We start from the raw sequence: 18,881 nt of genomic DNA on the forward strand, positions 1-18,881 counted from the left end.
TACTATTTTGGGATGGCTCCGCAAGGCTCAAAAAAAAGTTCAGAACCTTTTCTGGAAAAGTACCTGACCACGAACTGTGAGCAGTGGAATTCGGTTGTCACAGGCTTCAAAATCTCAATTTTCCCCCTCCTTTTTATCGCAGGCCTGATACATCGTTCCGACTAAAGTTCCCCCAACATCCCCATCTATAACTATGAGTGACGACTCAAACGGGGTGCCAACACCCGGCTCACCCGAACAATATGCCATTGGTATCTCCTTCGGTAATTCGTACAGTTCGATAGCCCATATTTCGGGCGAGGGCAAAGTCGAAGTTATTGCCAATGAAGAAGGCGATCGACAAATTCCTTCCATCCTATCGTACATCGACGGCGAAGAATACCACGGAACTCAAGCCAAGTCGCAGCTGGTTCGAAATAGCAAGAACACAGTCGCATACTTTAGAGATTACATTGGAAAAGAATACAAATCAATAGACCCAACCCCATGCCATGCATCTGCACACCCGATAGAAAGCAATGGCGTTATTGCATTCTCAGTTCAAGACACGGAGAGTGCAACAGCCAACGACGTTACGGTGCCCGAGATCGCCATACGTCACTTGCGCCGACTCAAAAACTCAGCGACCGACTTTTCTGGAAAGGCTGTGACTGCTGCGGTGGTTGCAGTACCAACTGATGCCAATGAGGAGCAGAAGACTGCCATCACAAAGGCTGCCGCAAACATTCAAGTTGAGGTCCTGCAGTATATCCCCGAACCTATTGCTGCCCTGTTGGCATATGACTCCCGCTCAACGGAGCCTGCTACCGATAAGATAGTCCTTGTCGCTGACTTCGGAGGCAACCGATCTGACGCAGCCATCATTGCATCAAGAGGTGGTATGTACAGCATTCTAGCTACCGCTCACGACTACGAGCTCGGTGGTGCACAACTAGATCAGATCTTGATTGATCATTTTGCAAAAGAGTTTGAGAAGAAACATAAATCGGATCCTCGGAAGAACGAACGAAGCCTGGCAAAATTGAAGTTGGAGGCGGAAGCCGTGAAGAAGGCTCTCAGTCTAAGCAGCAGTGCGACTTTCAGCGTTGAAAGTCTTGCTGATGGCGTTGATTTCAGATCTACTATCAACCGGAGTCGTTACGAAATCTCAGCATTCAAGGTCTTTGGCCGATTCACCCGACTGGTTGAAGAAGTGGTCAAGAAGGCCGAGCTTGATGTGCTTGACGTTGATGAGGTCATTCTTTCTGGAGGAACATCTCATACACCCAAGATCGCCAAGAATATCCAGGCCATCTTCCCGGAATCTACACAAGTGTTGGCACCTGCCACCACGCCTTCCTCGTTGAACCCCTCAGAGTTATCAGCTCGAGGTGCCGCTCTACAAGCGTCTCTGATCCAAGAATTCGAAAAGGAGGATATCGAGCAATCCACGCACGAGATGGTCACTGTGACACCTCATATCACTAAAGCAATAGGATACCAAGTGACAGGCCAATCTTCAGACTCGTTCACCGTGATCGTGCCCCCTGACACGGCAGTACCTGCACGGAGAACAACTGTCATCGATGGACTCGAGGGTGACGTGCTCATTCGCGTTTGCGACGCCGAGCGGGATATTAAGGTGACAAAACCCGAGCCGACCGCGAAACCTGAAGCAAACGGCGCCAAGGATAGTGACGATGAAGACTCAGACGACGAGGATGACGAGCCCGAAGAAACCCGGGAGAAAGTGTGGAAGGTCAAGCAAGCGCTTGCAGAATTCGTGTTCAAGGGCCTCAAGAAAGGCTCCAAGGTCGAAGTAACTGCCAATGTGGATGTCGACATTGCGTTGAACTTGTCAGCCAGACATCTCAGTGGTAAGGGTGGTGTGAGAGGTGAGATCAAAGCTGCAGAAGTCACAGAGAATGGGAGTGCTTAGGTGCTCTGCCAGGGGCAGTAGTAATTACGGCCTTTGTAGAAGAGGTCAGCGGCATTGCGAGGCGCCTGCGCTAAGGCGTAACTGTTCTCGTTCCCTTGAGACCGCATTCAGCCCTCTTTCGATGCTCTATGTATTCCCCTCTTTCCACGGCGCGATGATTGAATGAAAGAAAGGGGAAGTCCAAGCGAAGAATAGATGGAAAAGTTTTGATCTGCTTCGGCCTGGAATGCGTGATGGAAATAGGTCGTGGGAGGCGCACAGCTTGGTTTCTCCTCATGACCCCCTTAGGGCCTCGAGGACTGATTAACGTTTTCTCTGCAGAGCACGCACAATAGAGTTCCTCGTTAATGTGATTTTGTTTTCGAGTCAGTTCGCGGTGTCCAAACACTGGTCATGGTAATGCCTACAATCCGCGTGGCCATAGATCAGCACACACGCCTCCAACCAAGGTTATTGTGGCCCTCAGGCTGACTCCACGATAGCCCAGCTCCAAGGTAATTAATTACTAGCTACGATCTCCACTTAAGCTGGTCGTGACCCGTGGGACCATTGAAATTGCCCGGCCACTGGAATGCGAGATATCTACCTCGCTATCTCAACTGACCACAGACCCCATTTAATCCTGATCTTGAGCATCAGGCAGGGGCGCCGCTATTGAATTAGGAAGCAAATAGCCATGCTCAAAACGCGACACCATTCTTGATGTCACAACAAAATATGACTTTGTTCATCCTTAGGATTCTCCTCGATGAAATAGACCTTGTAGAAGAAAATGTCTGCCTACCTTCAACTTGGGCGTTCTTCAGCCTCACCATTGCCGGGGCTCGGTCGAGAACTTGCAGGCTCGCTAGCATGCCCTTCATTCGTTCGAAATGAACGGATGCACACAACTGCGTGTCCTGTTGGCTCATATGACGCAGTGATGAGATGTCTCTGAAACCTAGCAAGCGAAGCATAATGCTTCGAACTGCCAGATCGACAGGTTCGACAATCTTGTGCGACAGATATTCGAGGCAGGCGGGAAGATTGTCCAATTCCAAGGAAACTGACATTGTTGGCTCTTGCGAAATCAAAAAAATACGGGGGTGATGCATTCACGCCATTCATGCGAGGCTGTGGCATGAGCTTGGCCAGATTCTTCCTGCAGAGAGGCTGCGATCCTCAACAACAGCATCGCGACTACGATGTAGTGGCTGCTTACCTCTTCCATGGTTTCGTGGCAATATTGAGGGAACCACGCCCTTGAGATATCGATGATTTGGGACGCATCTGGCCAAAGGCATCCTTGCTGTCATGCGACAATTGTCGTTGTTCCTCGAATGGATACTCTGTTTTGACCTCGGTCCTAACAATGCCTAGGTGGGTGAAGGTGCGACCGCTTTTGATCGTCTAGAACATTGCGTCGCGCTTTTCGACTAGAATTGGATTCCCCTCGATGAGATGGCGAAATACCACCGTGCAATTGCTCGGATTGAAATCTTCGAGAGACTCGAAGTGACTCACACTTGTCCACGGTTGTCTCAAGGGGTTTAAATCTTGCCCACTTACCCGGATTCCATTGGATGATGCAGTTGAGATTGAAGACGAGGAAAGAGACTTTGCTGACACTGTCCTGAACAGAGAATGCGCCAGTCCAACGAAGTCTTGGAGCAACACATTGGAACATTTCAGGAGTTTCACATGGAACTCATGCGTCGCCTTGATGAAAGCGGCCTAAGGGCGGCACCTTTCAGATATCCTATATGCAGGGACGGTGTTGAGCACGAGATAATGGCTCCTGGAGAACACTTTCGTGTGAATTCTCTCGAACCATATTTTGATCCCATTCTGCATTACTGACCCTCGGAAGCAGACTGCAGTATGATTGCCTCCCCAAGGAGTGGACGTGACTAGAGCCATGTCTTTGAGCACAAAACGCCGATCTAGATACTCCATCTACTTTAGTCCTCACGTAAATCAGTAAGTCGTGTACGGAGTTACAGAAAAGCGGAGGGGCGGGTAAGTTGACCATCCGTTGCCAACATAAAAATATCACCATGTCATTATGGCCTGCTGCGGCTCTGTGTGTGTCGTCATATCAGCAGCTGCCTGACTGAGGCATCTTCATAGTCGACGACTTAAAACCTATCGGATACTTCACCTACGTGCTGACGCACAGTAAAGGCCGCGAGCGCGACGCAGTTTAGTCACGGAGGGTTTTGCCCCTCTTGTTTCAAGTCGGCCGAAAGAGGTAATTTACGAGCGAGGCGCGAGGGGGCCGAGAAACAGCGCCCCGTTCCACGGCGGAGATATAATAAATCAGGCCAAGGACAGCGGGCAACAGGCCACCGGTCGACGTGCATGCCTTTGTTCTTGAAGGGGAATAATGCTCTGGGACCCCCCTTCTTACTTTGAGTGAGGGTGAATTCTAACTTGTTTGAGGAAAAGTCGAGAAAGCAACAGGAAAATATTGAGCCAATAGGTGGAGATACAATTCAGTTGCTGGTGGAGGGAAGTCGGTGGGCTAAATTTGACGTGACGCTCGCACCAGAGCTGACCATTCAGAGCGTCCTCATTGGTTGGCCACTTCACAGTTTTCCAGAACAGCAGCAGCGAGGAGGGTCTTGTCAGCGGCCACTTCGAATCTGTCAAAAGGGGGGAGAAGGATATACGGATTATTTTATTCGCCTTCGTTATCCTTTGTACTAATACCCTGAGGAGCACAAGTCATTTCTCATAGCGAAGGACCTATTGTTCGTGGGTGGCTTCAAGTTCTTTGGTGACTGCAACCAAGCGGCCTGGTATTCACCGAAAGGGAAAAATAATCTCTCCGGGGCACCACTTTTATCCAACATGCCTGAAATGGATGGAAGACAATTTGTCAAACCCACATCAGACAAGTTGATGCCAGAGAGGCAGACGAACCCTACTGCTCCAGATCTCGAGGCTTGCCAGCCTTTATTATCACGGACGTCGACTCTGCAGGGCTCACACGGAGGTCCAGACACGCCCACATTCACCTCCGACAAGGGTCAAGCGCGGAGAGGAGCCTGGTCGAACTGGTCGTTCAGGCTGGATGCAAGAATCGTGTCTGATGCCATTCTGGGCCTCTCAGATGGCCTTACAGTCCCTTTCGCGCTGACGGCCGGGCTGACGGCTTTGGGCGATACCAAGTTCGTCATCCTCGGAGGTCTGGCCGAATTGATTGCTGGAGCCATCTCAATGGGCCTCGGAGGATATGTCGGTGCAAAGAGCGAAGTGTAAGTCAATTCTTCATGGTTGTTGGCTCAACTTCTGCCGGTTCCTTTGACTGACGCAAACCTGCAGTGACTCGTACGAGGCCACGGATCGCAAGTGCAATCAGTTGATGCTGCACGAATCAGGCACGGCGACCGACTGTGTTCAGGAATATTTCGAACAGTTCGGCCTTTCAGCTGAGGAGACGAAAAGAGTAGCCGACCATATCAAAGCGTCAACACCGATGTTCAAAGACTTCCTCATGCAGAATCATTTCCAAGCAGCCAAGCCTGACACCAGTCGGCCGTACCTTTCGGCACTTACTTTGGGCATCAGCTATTTTATCGGCGGATTCATTCCTTTGATTCCTTACTTTCTCGTGGCGAGAGCCGATGTTTGGTCTGGCCTCTTGTGGTCGATAGGAGTGATGGCGGTGGTTCTACTGGTGTTCGGCTATGTCAAGACTGGAGTTGTCCGTGGGTGGACTGGGCGAGATAACTACCAAGCTTGCACCGGAGGAGCGGTACAAATGCTGGTGGTGGGTATCATTGCAGCAGGAGCTGCCGTCCTACTTGTTCGGTTAATCAATCAAAGTTGATTGTTTGCATACGGATAGGCGTGGTTAGCCTCCCTGAGAAAGAATGGGTTGATGGTATCGAGTACTAGTAATCCTAGGATCTGGCAAGTCCTAGTAGCTGGAATACCACAAGGAAAAATGGAAAAGTCATTCGGGAATCCAGAAGTGGTTCTATCCATGCGTACACGTGGTACTGGGATTTCTCCCGACCACGCCACCTGCACCTCAGAGAGCAGCGATCACCGGTTCGTCCATACCTGGTACGCCATGAGTCCGTGACTCGCAAAGAATCTTCCTCGGCAGTTTAGAGGATCCATATGGACATGCATGCAATGCAGGTCCGTTGAACTAGGCTTCCTGATAGAGGGTTCATTCGGGTGTAGCATTAGCATTGGGGTACAACTCAGACCGATCAAGTAGTCTCAGCCACGGCCGGTTGTGAGGGTGACGGTCTTCGTCCCCAGTACAATGCTAGTGATAGGCTGCAAGTATGTGGATAGGATAAATGGGCGAGATCCCATCCCACATAGAGACAAAGGCCCGAGGCGAGGATGAGCCACTGACCTCTCAGCACATTAGGTGTTTGCACGGAGTACCAAGCAACGTGGACGAGTAGGTAAGTTAACACTTGGTGATCACTGATCAGCCATGTTGACTGAGGTGTTGTATGGCGGAGTGGCAGAGGTGGCGGTAGAGTTGCAGTACCAAAAACTGGGAATGCGGAATGCGGAATGCGGAAAGAGGGAAGGGGCGTTGCCTCCTCCCGGGGCTCTTTCCCTCGTCCGGGCTTTGGATGCTTCCTCACTTTTCTCCCGCCTTCTCACCACTACCAGGACAACTTCAAGTCCGACTGCACGGTCTTTCGACCGAATTCTTGTAGTGTTGCCATTCGATCCGATGCCTCTTCACATGCGTGGGCTAACTCCCTTGCATGTCACCATCACGGCTCAACAGGAATCCTGCTCTCGCTACCACTCTTAGTGGTTTGCAACTATCTGTACGACCATAGCCCAGCCCTGGCATCGAGAGCGGCGAGCGCCTAATGATGCCCTGATCGCTAGTTGATGAGCGACCCGGAAAATAGTGACCTCGGGTTGACGAGTCACATACTGCGGGCCACCACAAAACTACGCTTCCAATACTCTCTCTATACGACAAAGTTGTGGGTGAGTCTATGAGGACGGAGGATGTCCTGCTCGCATCGGTGTGCCTTCGGGATATGCCCTCATCATAGCCAGGGCATGACTGAACATACTCGCACACTTTCAACCCTCGGCTTCGGCTCGTCCACCCGGCGTGTCCAGCTGCCGGTTTCTATCTAGCCTCGAATTTTCTATGCAGTCTATTGTGGGCCTACTCGTACATACAGTATGTAGCATTGTCCGTCCGTTAACCTTGTTATCAGGATCCGACAACTGCACCTCAGTCTAACCCCGATGGCGATTACCTACCTAGGTACCTATTCCTATGGCTACCTGCTCGCTGTTACTCGATAGCTGGCTTGATCCACATTTCTCGCCATTTTTCAATCTTCCATCTCTGCACCGTGTGCGCCTGATCACACTGTGTGTCGTATCCTATCCAGTTGAGGAGTTCTTGGTATTCCCAAGGCATGGAACTCAAACCGCCCTCTTAAGATGCTAAGGAGCTCATTCGGGGGAATTGACTTCACCTCTCAGCATCGCGCGCCGTTCTTTTTGATGCCTAGACTATCCAAGGTCAATTCTGTCCGGTGCCGCACTATCGATTCCTGACAAAGGTCGGACGGTTACTGTTTTCGTCAAGTGCAATCGCATTCTGAAGTCCCAGGTCAAGCTACATTCTGAGACGGTTTCCAGCTGCAGGTAAGACGGACAGTATTAGCGAATCTCGGCGCAACCAGCAGACTTCACAATGTCTGCACCAGTAATCGTCCACGCATCGTGGAATCTATCGGACTATCGCACCACAGACGAAGGCTCCAACCAAACTTATGTTGGGGAGGTTCAAACAAGAACAAGGTCCGCAGCAGGTAACCGGGTGCATTGCGTCGTTGGCGTTGGCGTTACCTCGGTGTGCAACATAGAACACCACAAATCGAGAGCACACAACATTTCGGCGATGAGCTTGAACATGGCCGCAGATGCTCTGCTTTGCATTTCCGTATTTCTCCCCCAACAAGACGTTTACTGGAAACCCTTGCTTGCGCCGGGCAACATCTACCAGTAAGGTATGCATTCACTAGTTGGAAGCCGCAAAGGAATAGTCCAACGGTCATCATGCAAGCAAGCCCATCCTGCACGCGGGAGGTTGGGACGGCTTGACACCATGTCAAAATGGATCCGTAGTCGCATTGTTGGCGCCTCACGAAGAACTACGGACGATGAAGCGCAGCTGTCGTCGCTAATCGCAAGCATGATATATCTTACGCGGGGCAGGGTCCTTCGGGCCCTCGAGAACCCTAGAGTTGGTATTCTTTAGCTTAGTTTTCGGCAGAAGCGCCTTCACCCAGAGTTTCCCAGAACCTTGACGAGTAGTGCCACCGAGTGGTGGACGAACAGTGAGCAGACCCGTAGTAAACTCTACTTGGGCAAGACGGGATCTTTTCTTCATCAGGACTATTGATTCGTGTGAAATGTTTGGTGCAAAAAGCTGTCGTACTGGGACACAAACTGCACACAATGGCGCACGTGTCATACTGAGAGCCACTCGGAATTTGCAACAATTGTGGGTTGAGCGGCCTTTTACCCGGTCAATCGCCTATGAGGCATAGGTGAGCAGAGAAGCGCCTTTTCGAGAAGCATGTGGCACTAAAGTGCTTGCTATGCAACAACGCTGTAAAACCACACGCGACGGTAGAGCACGAGCAACGATAGACATTTGGGCACGGCAGTAGTTGCTTCTGCACCTTTTGAGCACGGATAGCCGGACTGATGGGCAGACAATCCGGCTCCGCCAACACGTGGGTAAGCACAAGCGAACAACGGCAGCCGGGAGGCTTGAGGAAGATGGTGTGTTGGTTCCTGACGGTGCCTGAAGCCAATCCAACTTCTGCTTAGCTGTCCGGCATTGAGTGCGGTATTTTTCGGGTGACCCAAGGCCCAGCTTCCAATCGGCGGACTCTGGTACCTGGCTCATTTTGCTGGGCGTGAAAGCCCTGACCGTGGGACACTGGCCGACCAGGGGTGTGCCGGATTGACCATCCCCACCGGCATTAGCCTGCGAGGGGATCAGTCTCTGGCGTTGCGCTCCGGTTATCATTCGACATCTAGATCCCAAGCAATCCACTCTTCCTCCCAGGGGTGCTGTGAGGCGTCGGTAATCAGTGTTTCAACCGTTTTTTTGGGACAGAGGGCAAGAATGTCCTTCTCTTCTGCCTCAAGGATCCTGAGTCCGCCCCGACCCCGACAAGCCCATGGATTAACTTTGGCAATCGGCCTTCCCAATGCCCACAGCGTCCACGGTTGACGGCGCTAATGCATGTGCGAAAATCTCTGAACGATGCAGGAGGATCCATCAGTCTGCCCCACGGTCCAAGCAGTTGAGTTTTCTTACGCGGCTTGATGTTGTGTTGTGTTGTGTTGTGTTGACGGGGACAAGTAGGTCGTGTGTTATGTTACTTAAACCACCATCTGTCTTCCTTTGTTGTTTCGTTTCCCGTTTCTGCAACCAATCTGTCAATCCTTTACCAACTTCCTCTCTCTCAATAACCTCGAGCAGGTCTCTGAACAGCATCATTCCTTTGCTGCAAGAACCCTTTGTCGACAGGACCCCTATACACATACAGGACCACTCTTTTTTCGTCCAATCTGACCAACTCATTGTCCAAGTGACCTTACAGTCTTACTACAACTCCAGTTGATCAAAATGCAATTCAAGAACATCATCTCAGGCGCAGCAGTGCTGCTTGCCTCTGCTCCCGCTGTCATGGCTTTGGGATCTGCCACGGTCGTCAACAATTGTGGATACCCTATCTACTTTGCTTCTGTCGGCCAAAGCCAACACGCCAACATGCAACCTCTCCAAGGAAGCTACTCTGAGGGATACTCTCAACAAGGTGTTGGTATCTCGATCAAGTTGGCTCCCAATAACACCGTTGGCGGACCCGTGTCGCAATTCGAATTCACCTGGGCTAATGGCAAGATCGCTTATGACCTCTCCAACATCGATGGCTATCCTTTCTCGGCTGGTGGTATGCAAGTTGTCCCATCCACACAGGGTGACTCGTCCAACCCAACATGTGTTCCGGTTGACTGCCCTGCCGGCCAATCCGTCTGCACTGCTGCCTACAACGCCCCAGATGATGTCCGAACCATGGTCTGTGACGAGAACACCAGCCTCACTCTTACCATGTGCCCCGGTGGAAGTGCCAAGCGAAGCGTCGAAGTCAGGGAACACATCCGATACCGTGTCCATGCTCGCCACTTCACTGTCGAGCAATAAAAGATCTATTATGATGACCTGTTGAAAACGTCCAAGCAACCACCCAACCAAGTTTACCAACTTCCTGCAGCCAGTTCTGCGGATTTCACTTCTTACGCTCCGCATCACGCTGCCTGCATATACACTCTTTGACGACATCTCTATGAGTCGACACATGGTCATGTCAATTGCCCCTTGCAGGACAGTAACCGATCCCGACGATCACATACCTCTTCCCCTTCTTGCATTACAAGTGGTACACCCGGCCGCAGGTCTCCCGAGGAATCCTTGGATCATGGTAACAGCTTGGCCAACATGGCGCTATTATTGTCTAGTTGATGAATCGAAAGTCAACAACCCAATAGAACGAACTTCATGATGAACAACAGCAATCAAACAGCAAAGGCGATTGTGGCGAATACAAAACGTGTCATGGTTTGCAACGAATCAACGCGTGGCGTATGGGGAGGACTCCATTTCCTTTTTCATATCATCTACTTCTCGTCCGAAACGATTTCTCTTCTTTCACACGGAACGTGGAGGACCTTTTAAATTAGTGTTGTAACTGATTTACTAGGAACACCTCACGTCTTATCGACATGGAGTTAAGTGCCTCGGCGGAAGCAAAACATTGACTTTTGTATTGTGCTAGAGGGTGATCACTCTTAACTGACCATTGTGCAGATGGTGGGAAGGAAATTTAGTTTTTTTGGTCTCCACCCCATTTTTGGGAGGGCCTTTCAGCAAAATGTTATAGACTTCGATTCTTGATACCAGCAATTAGGGAAAATGATTATTGCACTGAGAAACTCATCGAACTACTCGCTCTTTTAGTTGGCGTCGTGTCGGCGCGTGGTTGTTGATGTTCGCTAGTAGCAGCGATGACGACGACGGCGACAAGCCCCTGACCGTCGTCCGTGGGTGGTGGCGTTCAGGTACCGTTCCCCCCTAACCCCTTTCCGTACCGTTACGAGTATTTCGTTCTGCGCCCCTTGCATAAGCCTCGCCGAGTTCACGGGCGAGGCGCACATCCAAAACCCCGCTAAAGAGACAGGGCCTCGAACCCTACACGCTGTCACCCCAAGGAGCCTGACGGGTGATGCCACTGATACTTGATGAAACCGGGAAGGCTGGGAAAAAGGGCTGGGGAGATAGATGATGGCGTTCTGCTCGCATTGATGGTGACGGCAATGGTGCTCTTTATCTTTTTGGTCGTCCCTCGCGTGCAAGATTCGGACACTGTACTCGTAAAACCAGAAGCGTGTCTGGGGGCAAAGCGGCAGCCGAAGTCTGGCTGAATGGGCTGCTCAGGCTACGGAGCACCGAGGTGCGGATCCCGATAAGGATCTCCGGGCACCGTGGATAAGGATAACCCTTGCTGCTGTAGCGAGTTAGCTGGGAAGCGAAGGGAACAACCTTGAAAGGCAAGCAAACCCATGAGAGAGAAGGATGGGAATTGAAACAAGCTAGCCCCCTCTACACTCTGTCCTCGTCTCCTATTCGAGTGATGAGTCTACAACTGACTGACTGGCTGGCAGCCCCTGGCTGTCATGGCCTCAACAACAGCAACAATAAGCTAGCTCCCTCGTACCGGTAGGCGCGCGTGAGCTCCATATCTGACCTGGCCGCATGGTTCAAGGAAGGTCTCGAGCTCAAGATCTACTCCCCATGCTCAACCCGCCTAAGGCCGCCGGGGCCAATCTGCCGCGGAATCTCGAGAAAGGCTGAGGCGTGTTCTGCTTGAAACGCGCCGCCTCGTGGATTCGTGGATTCGTGGATTCGTGGAGCATCTGGCATGGGTATCGATGTTCTTGTTTTTTAACCTTCGGTTGAGCTTACTCGAAGGAGGACGACCGCCCCAGCAAAGACCTATTTGTTGTTACCACTTCAATAGCATGAGGGTACGAATACAGTGTCCGTTTATATGGTACGCGCCGCCACGGAAGGGATATATTAGCTGCCAACCTAGGTACTCCGTACCTGGCTAGCATTACGAGTAGGTCGCTTTCTGATACTAACTAATGCCGTCGCGAACACTCTTCTCCGTGCCTCGTACGACACCAAACGGAACGCAATGAAACCGACATGACATGTGGGCTGTGCCTTGGACAGACGAGACTCCTCCCAAATAGAATAAAAGTAATACAACAACATTGCTGATTCGTGCATAGGGGGATACTACCCAACCTCAGCGCCCCCGCTCCCGGAAGCCTAGACTCTCTCTGATCGTCGTGGTCCTTGAGATTGGCAGACTCGCAAATGGCCACGATCATCATGTTCTCTGTCCAAAGCAAAGCACTGCACTGAGTACATGCGTAGCCCCAACGATTTATCGCGCGCCGGAGCTGATGGAATTAATCTTCGGCTGAGAAGTTCTTGAGGGCCCCTCGTGGCGTGAATGGATGAGATCTAGCACAGTGGTGATTGATGTGGTCTGTTGACGGGGTATTTCGTACTGGGATCATCACACGGGGATGGATATACGTATCACTTCTCTAGCCAGAAGTAGCCACGTACGAGCCCAAGGGGCCCACTGGTCAGGCCCGGACCTGCTGTCCGAGGTAAGGGCTTGTACAGATCACCCAGTTGCTCGATACGAAATGGGTACTCCGTACCCGGTGCCAGACTCCCAATAATGCACATCACACATCACACATCACACACGAACACGAACATGAACATAAACACGAACTTTCTGCAAGGGCCATGCCACACGAATTTACGAGATGACCCGTAAGACGGATGCCGCACAAAACTTTCATCATTGTAAATCTTTCTATTCGAGCGGAAAATTCGAGAGGCTGGTGCAGTGACGTGCCGAGCCTTGTTCCCTTCACTATTGGTACCAGACATCCCACTTTCCGTATCTTCCCACCCGTCAATGGCGGATCCATCCATGGTACGAGACGCCTCTCGGCTTACAACTAGCAGCGGACTTCAGTTGGAGAAATGGAGGAGTCTGGAGTCTGGAGTCTGGAGTCTCTGCTGCTTCTATGTTGTACATCTTATCACGAGCGGCCAATTCAGACTTTCCAGGAATGCAATAGTTTCAATCTTCGAGACATTCTCCAAATGCCATTTGGACGGGTTTCCCTGAGCGTAGTTGTGGCCATTGACCCTCTCACCCGTGTAAACAGAGAGGTAGGAAGAAAATGTTCCATGTTCTCTCCGCCAATTCTTGGGGGCGCTGGGATGGGTTGTTTGATCGTTTGTTGTCGTGTGTTCACTCACATCTTGGTGTTTTGCGGACTGTTTTTCTTGTCTGCGTCATACCAGTGAGACATGCATCTGAACAGATCCCACTCTTCAACTCCCACTGGGAGCAATCCATGTCGGCTAGACTTTAGGAGAGATTTGAGTCCCTTCAAGAACCGGGGACGTCAACGTCGGCCCAGCCGACCTGGGTCTGAGGAGGCGAGCAGGTACCAGTCCCAGAGAAGTTGGGCCTTCGATCTTTTGGAAAATGTTGAAGGGAGAAGGCATTCAACGTCCGGTCTGATTGACGGCGGCCATCCTTGAGAACGATTGGTGAATAGCAATTGCTGCCCTCCCTGTGAGGTGAGTGCAGAAGGGCCCCTCGGGCTTGTCTTGGTCCTTTCTAACCTCCATGTGTTCGTGAAAAGTACGGGCCCAGTTCTCTTGTCCAGAGCGTATTTTGTCAGATGACCTTGATGGTCTCCAACACCAATGGCAACTGCTTTCGTAGTGACTGGTCCTCATCGAATGAATGGTTGCGAATGTGTGCAACCCCTAACCGCTCATAGTCAACCAAGTTCTTAGAGACATTCAGGATCAAGGCTTCGACATAGCGGCCGGATGGCCCGGCCTCGAGACCACGAAGAAACATGCATTTAACAGTCCCACCAATTTGCGAATCCGTTAGATGCACGTCGCTCACCAAAAACGCCTGCAGCCCTGGTGTCAATTGTATCATCGGATGCCCGTTGAGGGTGCTTCGAACGACCACACCTTCCATCGTTGGTGAGGACAGTCTGATGAAACCAGATTGGGGAATAATCGCCCCGTATGGGTCGGCAGTGCTTGGCTCACTGTATGCCTCTTCCAGAACAGCTTGGAACTTACTGTTGTGCTCAATGGCATCATTTCGGATGAGACGGCCTTGACATGATGCCCAAGACCAGCTTGGTGCCACATACTCAGATGCTCTTCGGCCTTTCTTGGCTTCCCACAGAAGCATGCTTAGGATGAAGTTAGACCACAATCCCGCCACATACCTGCCGAGATGTTCGCATTGGAATCGAGCAGCAAGTCCAGACAGAGCAGAGAGACGATCCTTGTCTTTTGTGATATGTCGACTTTGGTAAGATAGCACAAGCTCGTCCCATCGATTCGCTCTTTCCACTACTTTCAAGCCGTCCAAACTGGACAGGTCGTAGCGTTTCCTCGAAGTAACGGCATCTACAGCTTCAAGATCTAGAGCGTCATTTTATGTGGTCAGGATTGCATCAGTGGGTAGGACGAAGACATCAACCTCGATAGTTTGTTAAAGACAGATTTGAAGGGTTACTTACGACCACATTCACAAGCACATGTAGTTGCACATTCCCATATGATCTCGCCAGCAGCAAAATGGACCAGTCTGGTGGCTAGTAGTCGCTCCTGTAAGGTCCAAGCACGACGGAATACGGGCCATTGCTGCTCGAGAGATGGATCTCCTAGTATGTTGCCGTGGATCGTAGGTTCTTGCACCAAGATGTGAGTTGGATCGCCTGGTCCTTTCTGAAGCTTATTCTTGAACGTCCGAGAACCAGATCTTTCGTTCAGAAAACCAAATCCAACGTGATTGGCATTTGCAGCTGATATTACGAGAATAGCTTCGCCATAAATGTCACCCATTCGAGCTGCTTCGGAGTTCCAATCATCCAAATCGTCTTGGATAATGCACAATGCATCGATCCAGATATAGCGATAGCCAATGGCCCTGACAAAATCAATCGCATCTCGATAGGTTGCAGGTAGCGCTTGCCAAGGTATGCTTCGCAAATGGTTCTTGTAATTGTTCAATTTGGTGGTGATGTGGCCCGACGGGCCCCAACAATAGGACAATGCTAAGTATGGCACCGTCTTCCCTCCAAAGTCATCGATTAGCCGCGTCTGATCCTGGTTGTTGCCGATGCATATGAGTCTTTTGGGCAGTGAACGAGGCATTCCATCAGCAGCCGTGCCGCAAAGCTCCGTATGGTGCTTCCAAAGGCAATTTTGGAGCCACAAACGCGGTCTAAAGATGCTCTGCCTGGGCTCGCTGGGTAGTTGTTGACCTACACTCATTGTGGCCCAAGGCAACTGGAGACCTATGAAAGGGTCAATTGAGAGATTCAAGAGCGGTTAAGGATGCCTAACATTTACTAGGCACAGCAAGCTGCAAATCATATTCTCTTGGAATGGGGGCTCCTGGTCCAGGAAGCCATGAAAATGTCAAAACCAAAGGGTACTTTGCATCAAAGGGGACACATATTTCCACCTTGGCTTGATGTATCGCATTCAGCCCTTGGGCTTTGGTTCGGGCTAGCCACCGGAAAATGTCAAAGACCATGACACATAGTTGGCATTCCCTACTGGCAGAGAACTTCAGATCTTTCAGTGGGATGGGCAGGCTGTGGTAATCGCTGTATTGAAAATATCGCTTGAACATTCGATGCCTTGAGGGACCGCCTTTCCAATAGATTATCTTGTTCCTGTCTAGGTTATGGCATACCGGACAAGACGCGAGATCTTTCTTCAGTTCTCCAGACCCCAAACTGGTGCCAGTACATGATGACACAGCCATCAGGAAACGACGTAGAAACAGCTCTCGTAATCAAGAACAAACTCGCATCGCTAGCCGTATGAGGGAATGAGGATACACATCATATATTGCGGTGTCGACTGCAGGAGGGACATCTATACATATCCAAGTTTCGAGAATCAATATTCATCAATGTCTCCGTCTAAAGCACAGGGGTCTCGAAATCTTGAGCCTCGCCAGTGAAACGTGTTACTAAGAAGTTTAGACAAGCTACACGTGGGTGACTCTGGGGGCCGGTGAAAATGCCAAGTCGATGACTAATTGAGTCACGTGTGGGTGCGGAGGAATCTTCCAGCGCAAATCAGCGAAATCATTTCTCGGAAACGAACTCTACATCACTTTTCAAGACTGGACTCCCACACTCTCTGCCTCTGTCGTCTTCAACTAGTCGCGACTCCAACCACCAGAACGTTAACCCCCCCCCCCATTGTTTGGCCATCATGTCGTCGCAAAGAGAGACATACCAACTCCCATCCCAGGGCTCTGGATTCAGCGGGTTCGCGTCGGGTTACGCCGCAGGTGACGCATCGGGCGGGCCAACTGTCCAGTATGTGTGTGGCGAATGTGCAGCCAAAGTCAGCTTAGCAAAGGGCGATGCGATTCGATGCAGCATGTGCGGCCACAGAGTCCTCTACAAGGAGAGAACCAAGAGGTATGGAGGCAGGCTCCAGCATATTTGTTGACAAAAACTGACTCCGTTGTAGGATGGTACAGTTCGAGGCCCGATAGTGGAGATTCTCTCTTCGCGGAGAGGTCGAGCAGAGATTCCAGGGTTAGAACATGAGTCTTTCTGCCACGGAGCACAGCGATGGCGTTTGGGGCAGAGTGATAAAACATTACGGAGAGCAGAAAAAATTCTGATCTGGTATTGGACCCGAATACCGAAAGGACTTTTGAGACAGACTCAATCTATAGTCTGTTGGTGAACTCTATGAACTTTTCAAATTCCTCGAGGGCTTTGCCGCTTTCTATACACCATCTGGCCTTCTTTACACCTTCTTTCCATCTTAGACCTGCAGGACCAGTCTCCCTGATGGCCTCCCCGCTTTCGCATGTGTCTGCATCACAGGCGCCACTGATCACTAGCAATGCTGCGATGTTCATGAGCACGAAGTGCAAGATAGGATCGTCTCTGCTTCGCTCGTTGCGAAGGATACTCATCAGGACAGCGGCGTTTTGCTTAGGAAGCTTGCCTCCGCCTACCTCGGAGAGGGGATGCGATGGTAGACCGAAATCATCTGGTCCAATTGCGAACTTTTCAACTTTGGCAACGTATCGAGGAGCGATCTCATCATCACTTGTGTCATAGTCCTCATCATCATCTGGATCACCCTTGTATTTCGGATTTGGCGCTTCCCTCAACAACCAGCAATTTGTTTTCCCAGCACAGCTGATTTCATCGAGATCCTCTTGGCCACATACCACCAGGGCCTTTCTAGCACCAGATAACAACAGCGCCTGTGCAAAAACCGGTCCAAGCTCTTGGTACGCAACGCCAACGACGCGAGCTTCGATGTGTTGTTCAACGGGATTTGCAAGCGGTCCCATCAGATTGAAAATGGTTCGCAGACCCAGTTCCCTCCTGACCGTCGCAGCGTACTTCATGCCCGGGTGGAAGTTGGGAGCGTACAGGAAAGTGTAGTTGGTGTGCTCATAGGCCTCTGGGAGCCTCTCTGCAGTGAGGGCCTCGATTTTGGGGGCTTTGGGGACAATAGCATTGAGCACATCTGCAGATCCGGACATGGATGTTTGCGCACGATTGCCATGCTTGGCCATCAGCAGGATTGGAGAAGCGATGATAGAGGAAGTAGTTGATATATTGAAGGTCGAATGTGAATCTCCTCCCGTTCCTACAATATCACAAAGCCCTCCTCGGTATGTCCCAAGTCCACGTTTCCTCTTTTTCACCACCGCCCGTAATTCCTTGCTCTTGACCTGAATGGCGGCATTGCGCATGCTCTCCGCGCATTTCGCAATAACATCAGGGTGTCGATCTCGGCCCGTAGAGTGGAGAAGGGTCAACAATGCGGCGGTCTGGGTTCCGTTCAGTTCGTTCTCAAAGGTGCGGGAAAATGCAAGAGCAATGTCCTCTGCCTTGACACTGTTGTCTAGCGGTGGAGGGGCGGAGAGCTTTTTGAGTAGGGGAGCAATGGAAACATATCGAGGTGGAGGGTCTGTCATTTTCGTGAGGATAGTTGGCTATGCTTGTCGCACAGCTAGAAATTCAAACAATAGAGCAACTTTGCTTGCAACGACAATCTATGGCCTATAAATCAAGCTCCCTTGGTATGAGTCAAAGGCGCTGGTTCCCACTTGACTGCGGGGGAGATCTGAAAGTGTTCCTGTAATTCTGCTAGTGGGTGCCAAGTTTATAGCCCAGAGGCTAACGCAAAATGACCGCACTAGTGCCTGAATCAGTACTAGCGTAAAATTTAGTTTCTCCTTGAGAATTCGATATGAAGGAACCAAGCACGGCCGTGATCGTTTGAGGCCTAAGGACAGAGCACATTATTCAGAGTCTCTATGGTTAGGGTTGCTACTTTTATGTACTTCTTGTCAATTGACTTGATTGTTATGGCTGAATGCACTAGTAGCTGGCTTCAAAATCTGGCGTTCAATTGCACGCTTAAGTCGCGATCTGTCGTAAGGGGCACCCTACGCAGACTCCGAGAGCCTGCCACACCTTCCACGAGCTTGTTGACGACCTGCATATCTTCTTAGCTGTGGCGCTAACGCCATTTCTGGGGCAGCTCTCGTTCGAGCCCTCTGCCCTCTAAGATGTCAACTACCCAGTTTCCAAGATTAGGTAAGTATGTAAACGCATGGCCATTGCCACCTGTAGCGACCAGAACCGAGCTTTGGCCAGTCAGACGCTCGATGACGAAGTGGTTGTCAAACGAATCGGTACACCAGCAAAGTCTTAAAGTTCGTAGTCGATACCTTCGGCTGCTAGTTCAGGAAGA

The 18,881-nt window shown here is 50.8% G+C and overlaps 6 protein-coding genes across 6 annotated transcripts; 4 read left to right on the forward strand and 2 right to left on the reverse strand.

Moving 5' to 3' along the window:
* Window positions 1–193: 193 nt before the first annotated feature.
* A1O9_07623 (uncharacterized protein) lies at window positions 194–1,918 on the forward strand (the record flags this gene model as incomplete). Its single annotated transcript, XM_013403178.1, has 1 exon — window positions 194–1,918. One exon carries the CDS (start codon window positions 194–196, stop codon window positions 1,916–1,918), a length of 1,725 nt encoding a protein of 574 aa, XP_013258632.1.
* Window positions 1,919–4,750: 2,832 nt separating this feature from the next.
* A1O9_07624 (uncharacterized protein) lies at window positions 4,751–5,732 on the forward strand (the record flags this gene model as incomplete). The annotated part of the gene is made up of 2 exons (XM_013403179.1): window positions 4,751–5,157; window positions 5,225–5,732. The coding sequence occupies 2 exons, from the start codon at window positions 4,751–4,753 to the stop codon at window positions 5,730–5,732; spliced, it is 915 nt and encodes a 304-aa protein (XP_013258633.1).
* A 3,825-nt stretch (window positions 5,733–9,557) lies between these two features.
* A1O9_07625 (uncharacterized protein) lies at window positions 9,558–10,133 on the forward strand (the record flags this gene model as incomplete). The annotated part of the gene is made up of 1 exon (XM_013403180.1): window positions 9,558–10,133. The coding sequence occupies one exon, from the start codon at window positions 9,558–9,560 to the stop codon at window positions 10,131–10,133; it is 576 nt and encodes a 191-aa protein (XP_013258634.1).
* Window positions 10,134–13,770: 3,637 nt separating this feature from the next.
* Window positions 13,771–15,401, reverse strand: A1O9_07626 (uncharacterized protein; the record flags this gene model as incomplete). The annotated part of the gene is made up of 2 exons (XM_013403181.1): window positions 13,771–14,546; window positions 14,645–15,401. The coding sequence occupies 2 exons, from the start codon at window positions 15,399–15,401 to the stop codon at window positions 13,771–13,773; spliced, it is 1,533 nt and encodes a 510-aa protein (XP_013258635.1).
* Window positions 15,402–16,358: 957 nt separating this feature from the next.
* A1O9_07627 (uncharacterized protein) lies at window positions 16,359–16,601 on the forward strand (the record flags this gene model as incomplete). Its single annotated transcript, XM_013403182.1, has 1 exon — window positions 16,359–16,601. One exon carries the CDS (start codon window positions 16,359–16,361, stop codon window positions 16,599–16,601), a length of 243 nt encoding a protein of 80 aa, XP_013258636.1.
* Window positions 16,602–16,827: 226 nt separating this feature from the next.
* On the reverse strand, window positions 16,828–18,099 carry A1O9_07628 (anthranilate phosphoribosyltransferase; the record flags this gene model as incomplete). Its single annotated transcript, XM_013403183.1, has 1 exon — window positions 16,828–18,099. The coding sequence occupies one exon, from the start codon at window positions 18,097–18,099 to the stop codon at window positions 16,828–16,830; it is 1,272 nt and encodes a 423-aa protein (XP_013258637.1).
* Between the last annotated feature and the right edge of the window lie 782 nt (window positions 18,100–18,881).

Source organism: Exophiala aquamarina, assembly GCF_000709125.1.
Source record: "Exophiala aquamarina CBS 119918 chromosome Unknown aczIA-supercont1.6, whole genome shotgun sequence".
In the NCBI taxonomy this organism is placed as follows: Eukaryota; Fungi; Ascomycota; class Eurotiomycetes; order Chaetothyriales; family Herpotrichiellaceae; genus Exophiala; species Exophiala aquamarina.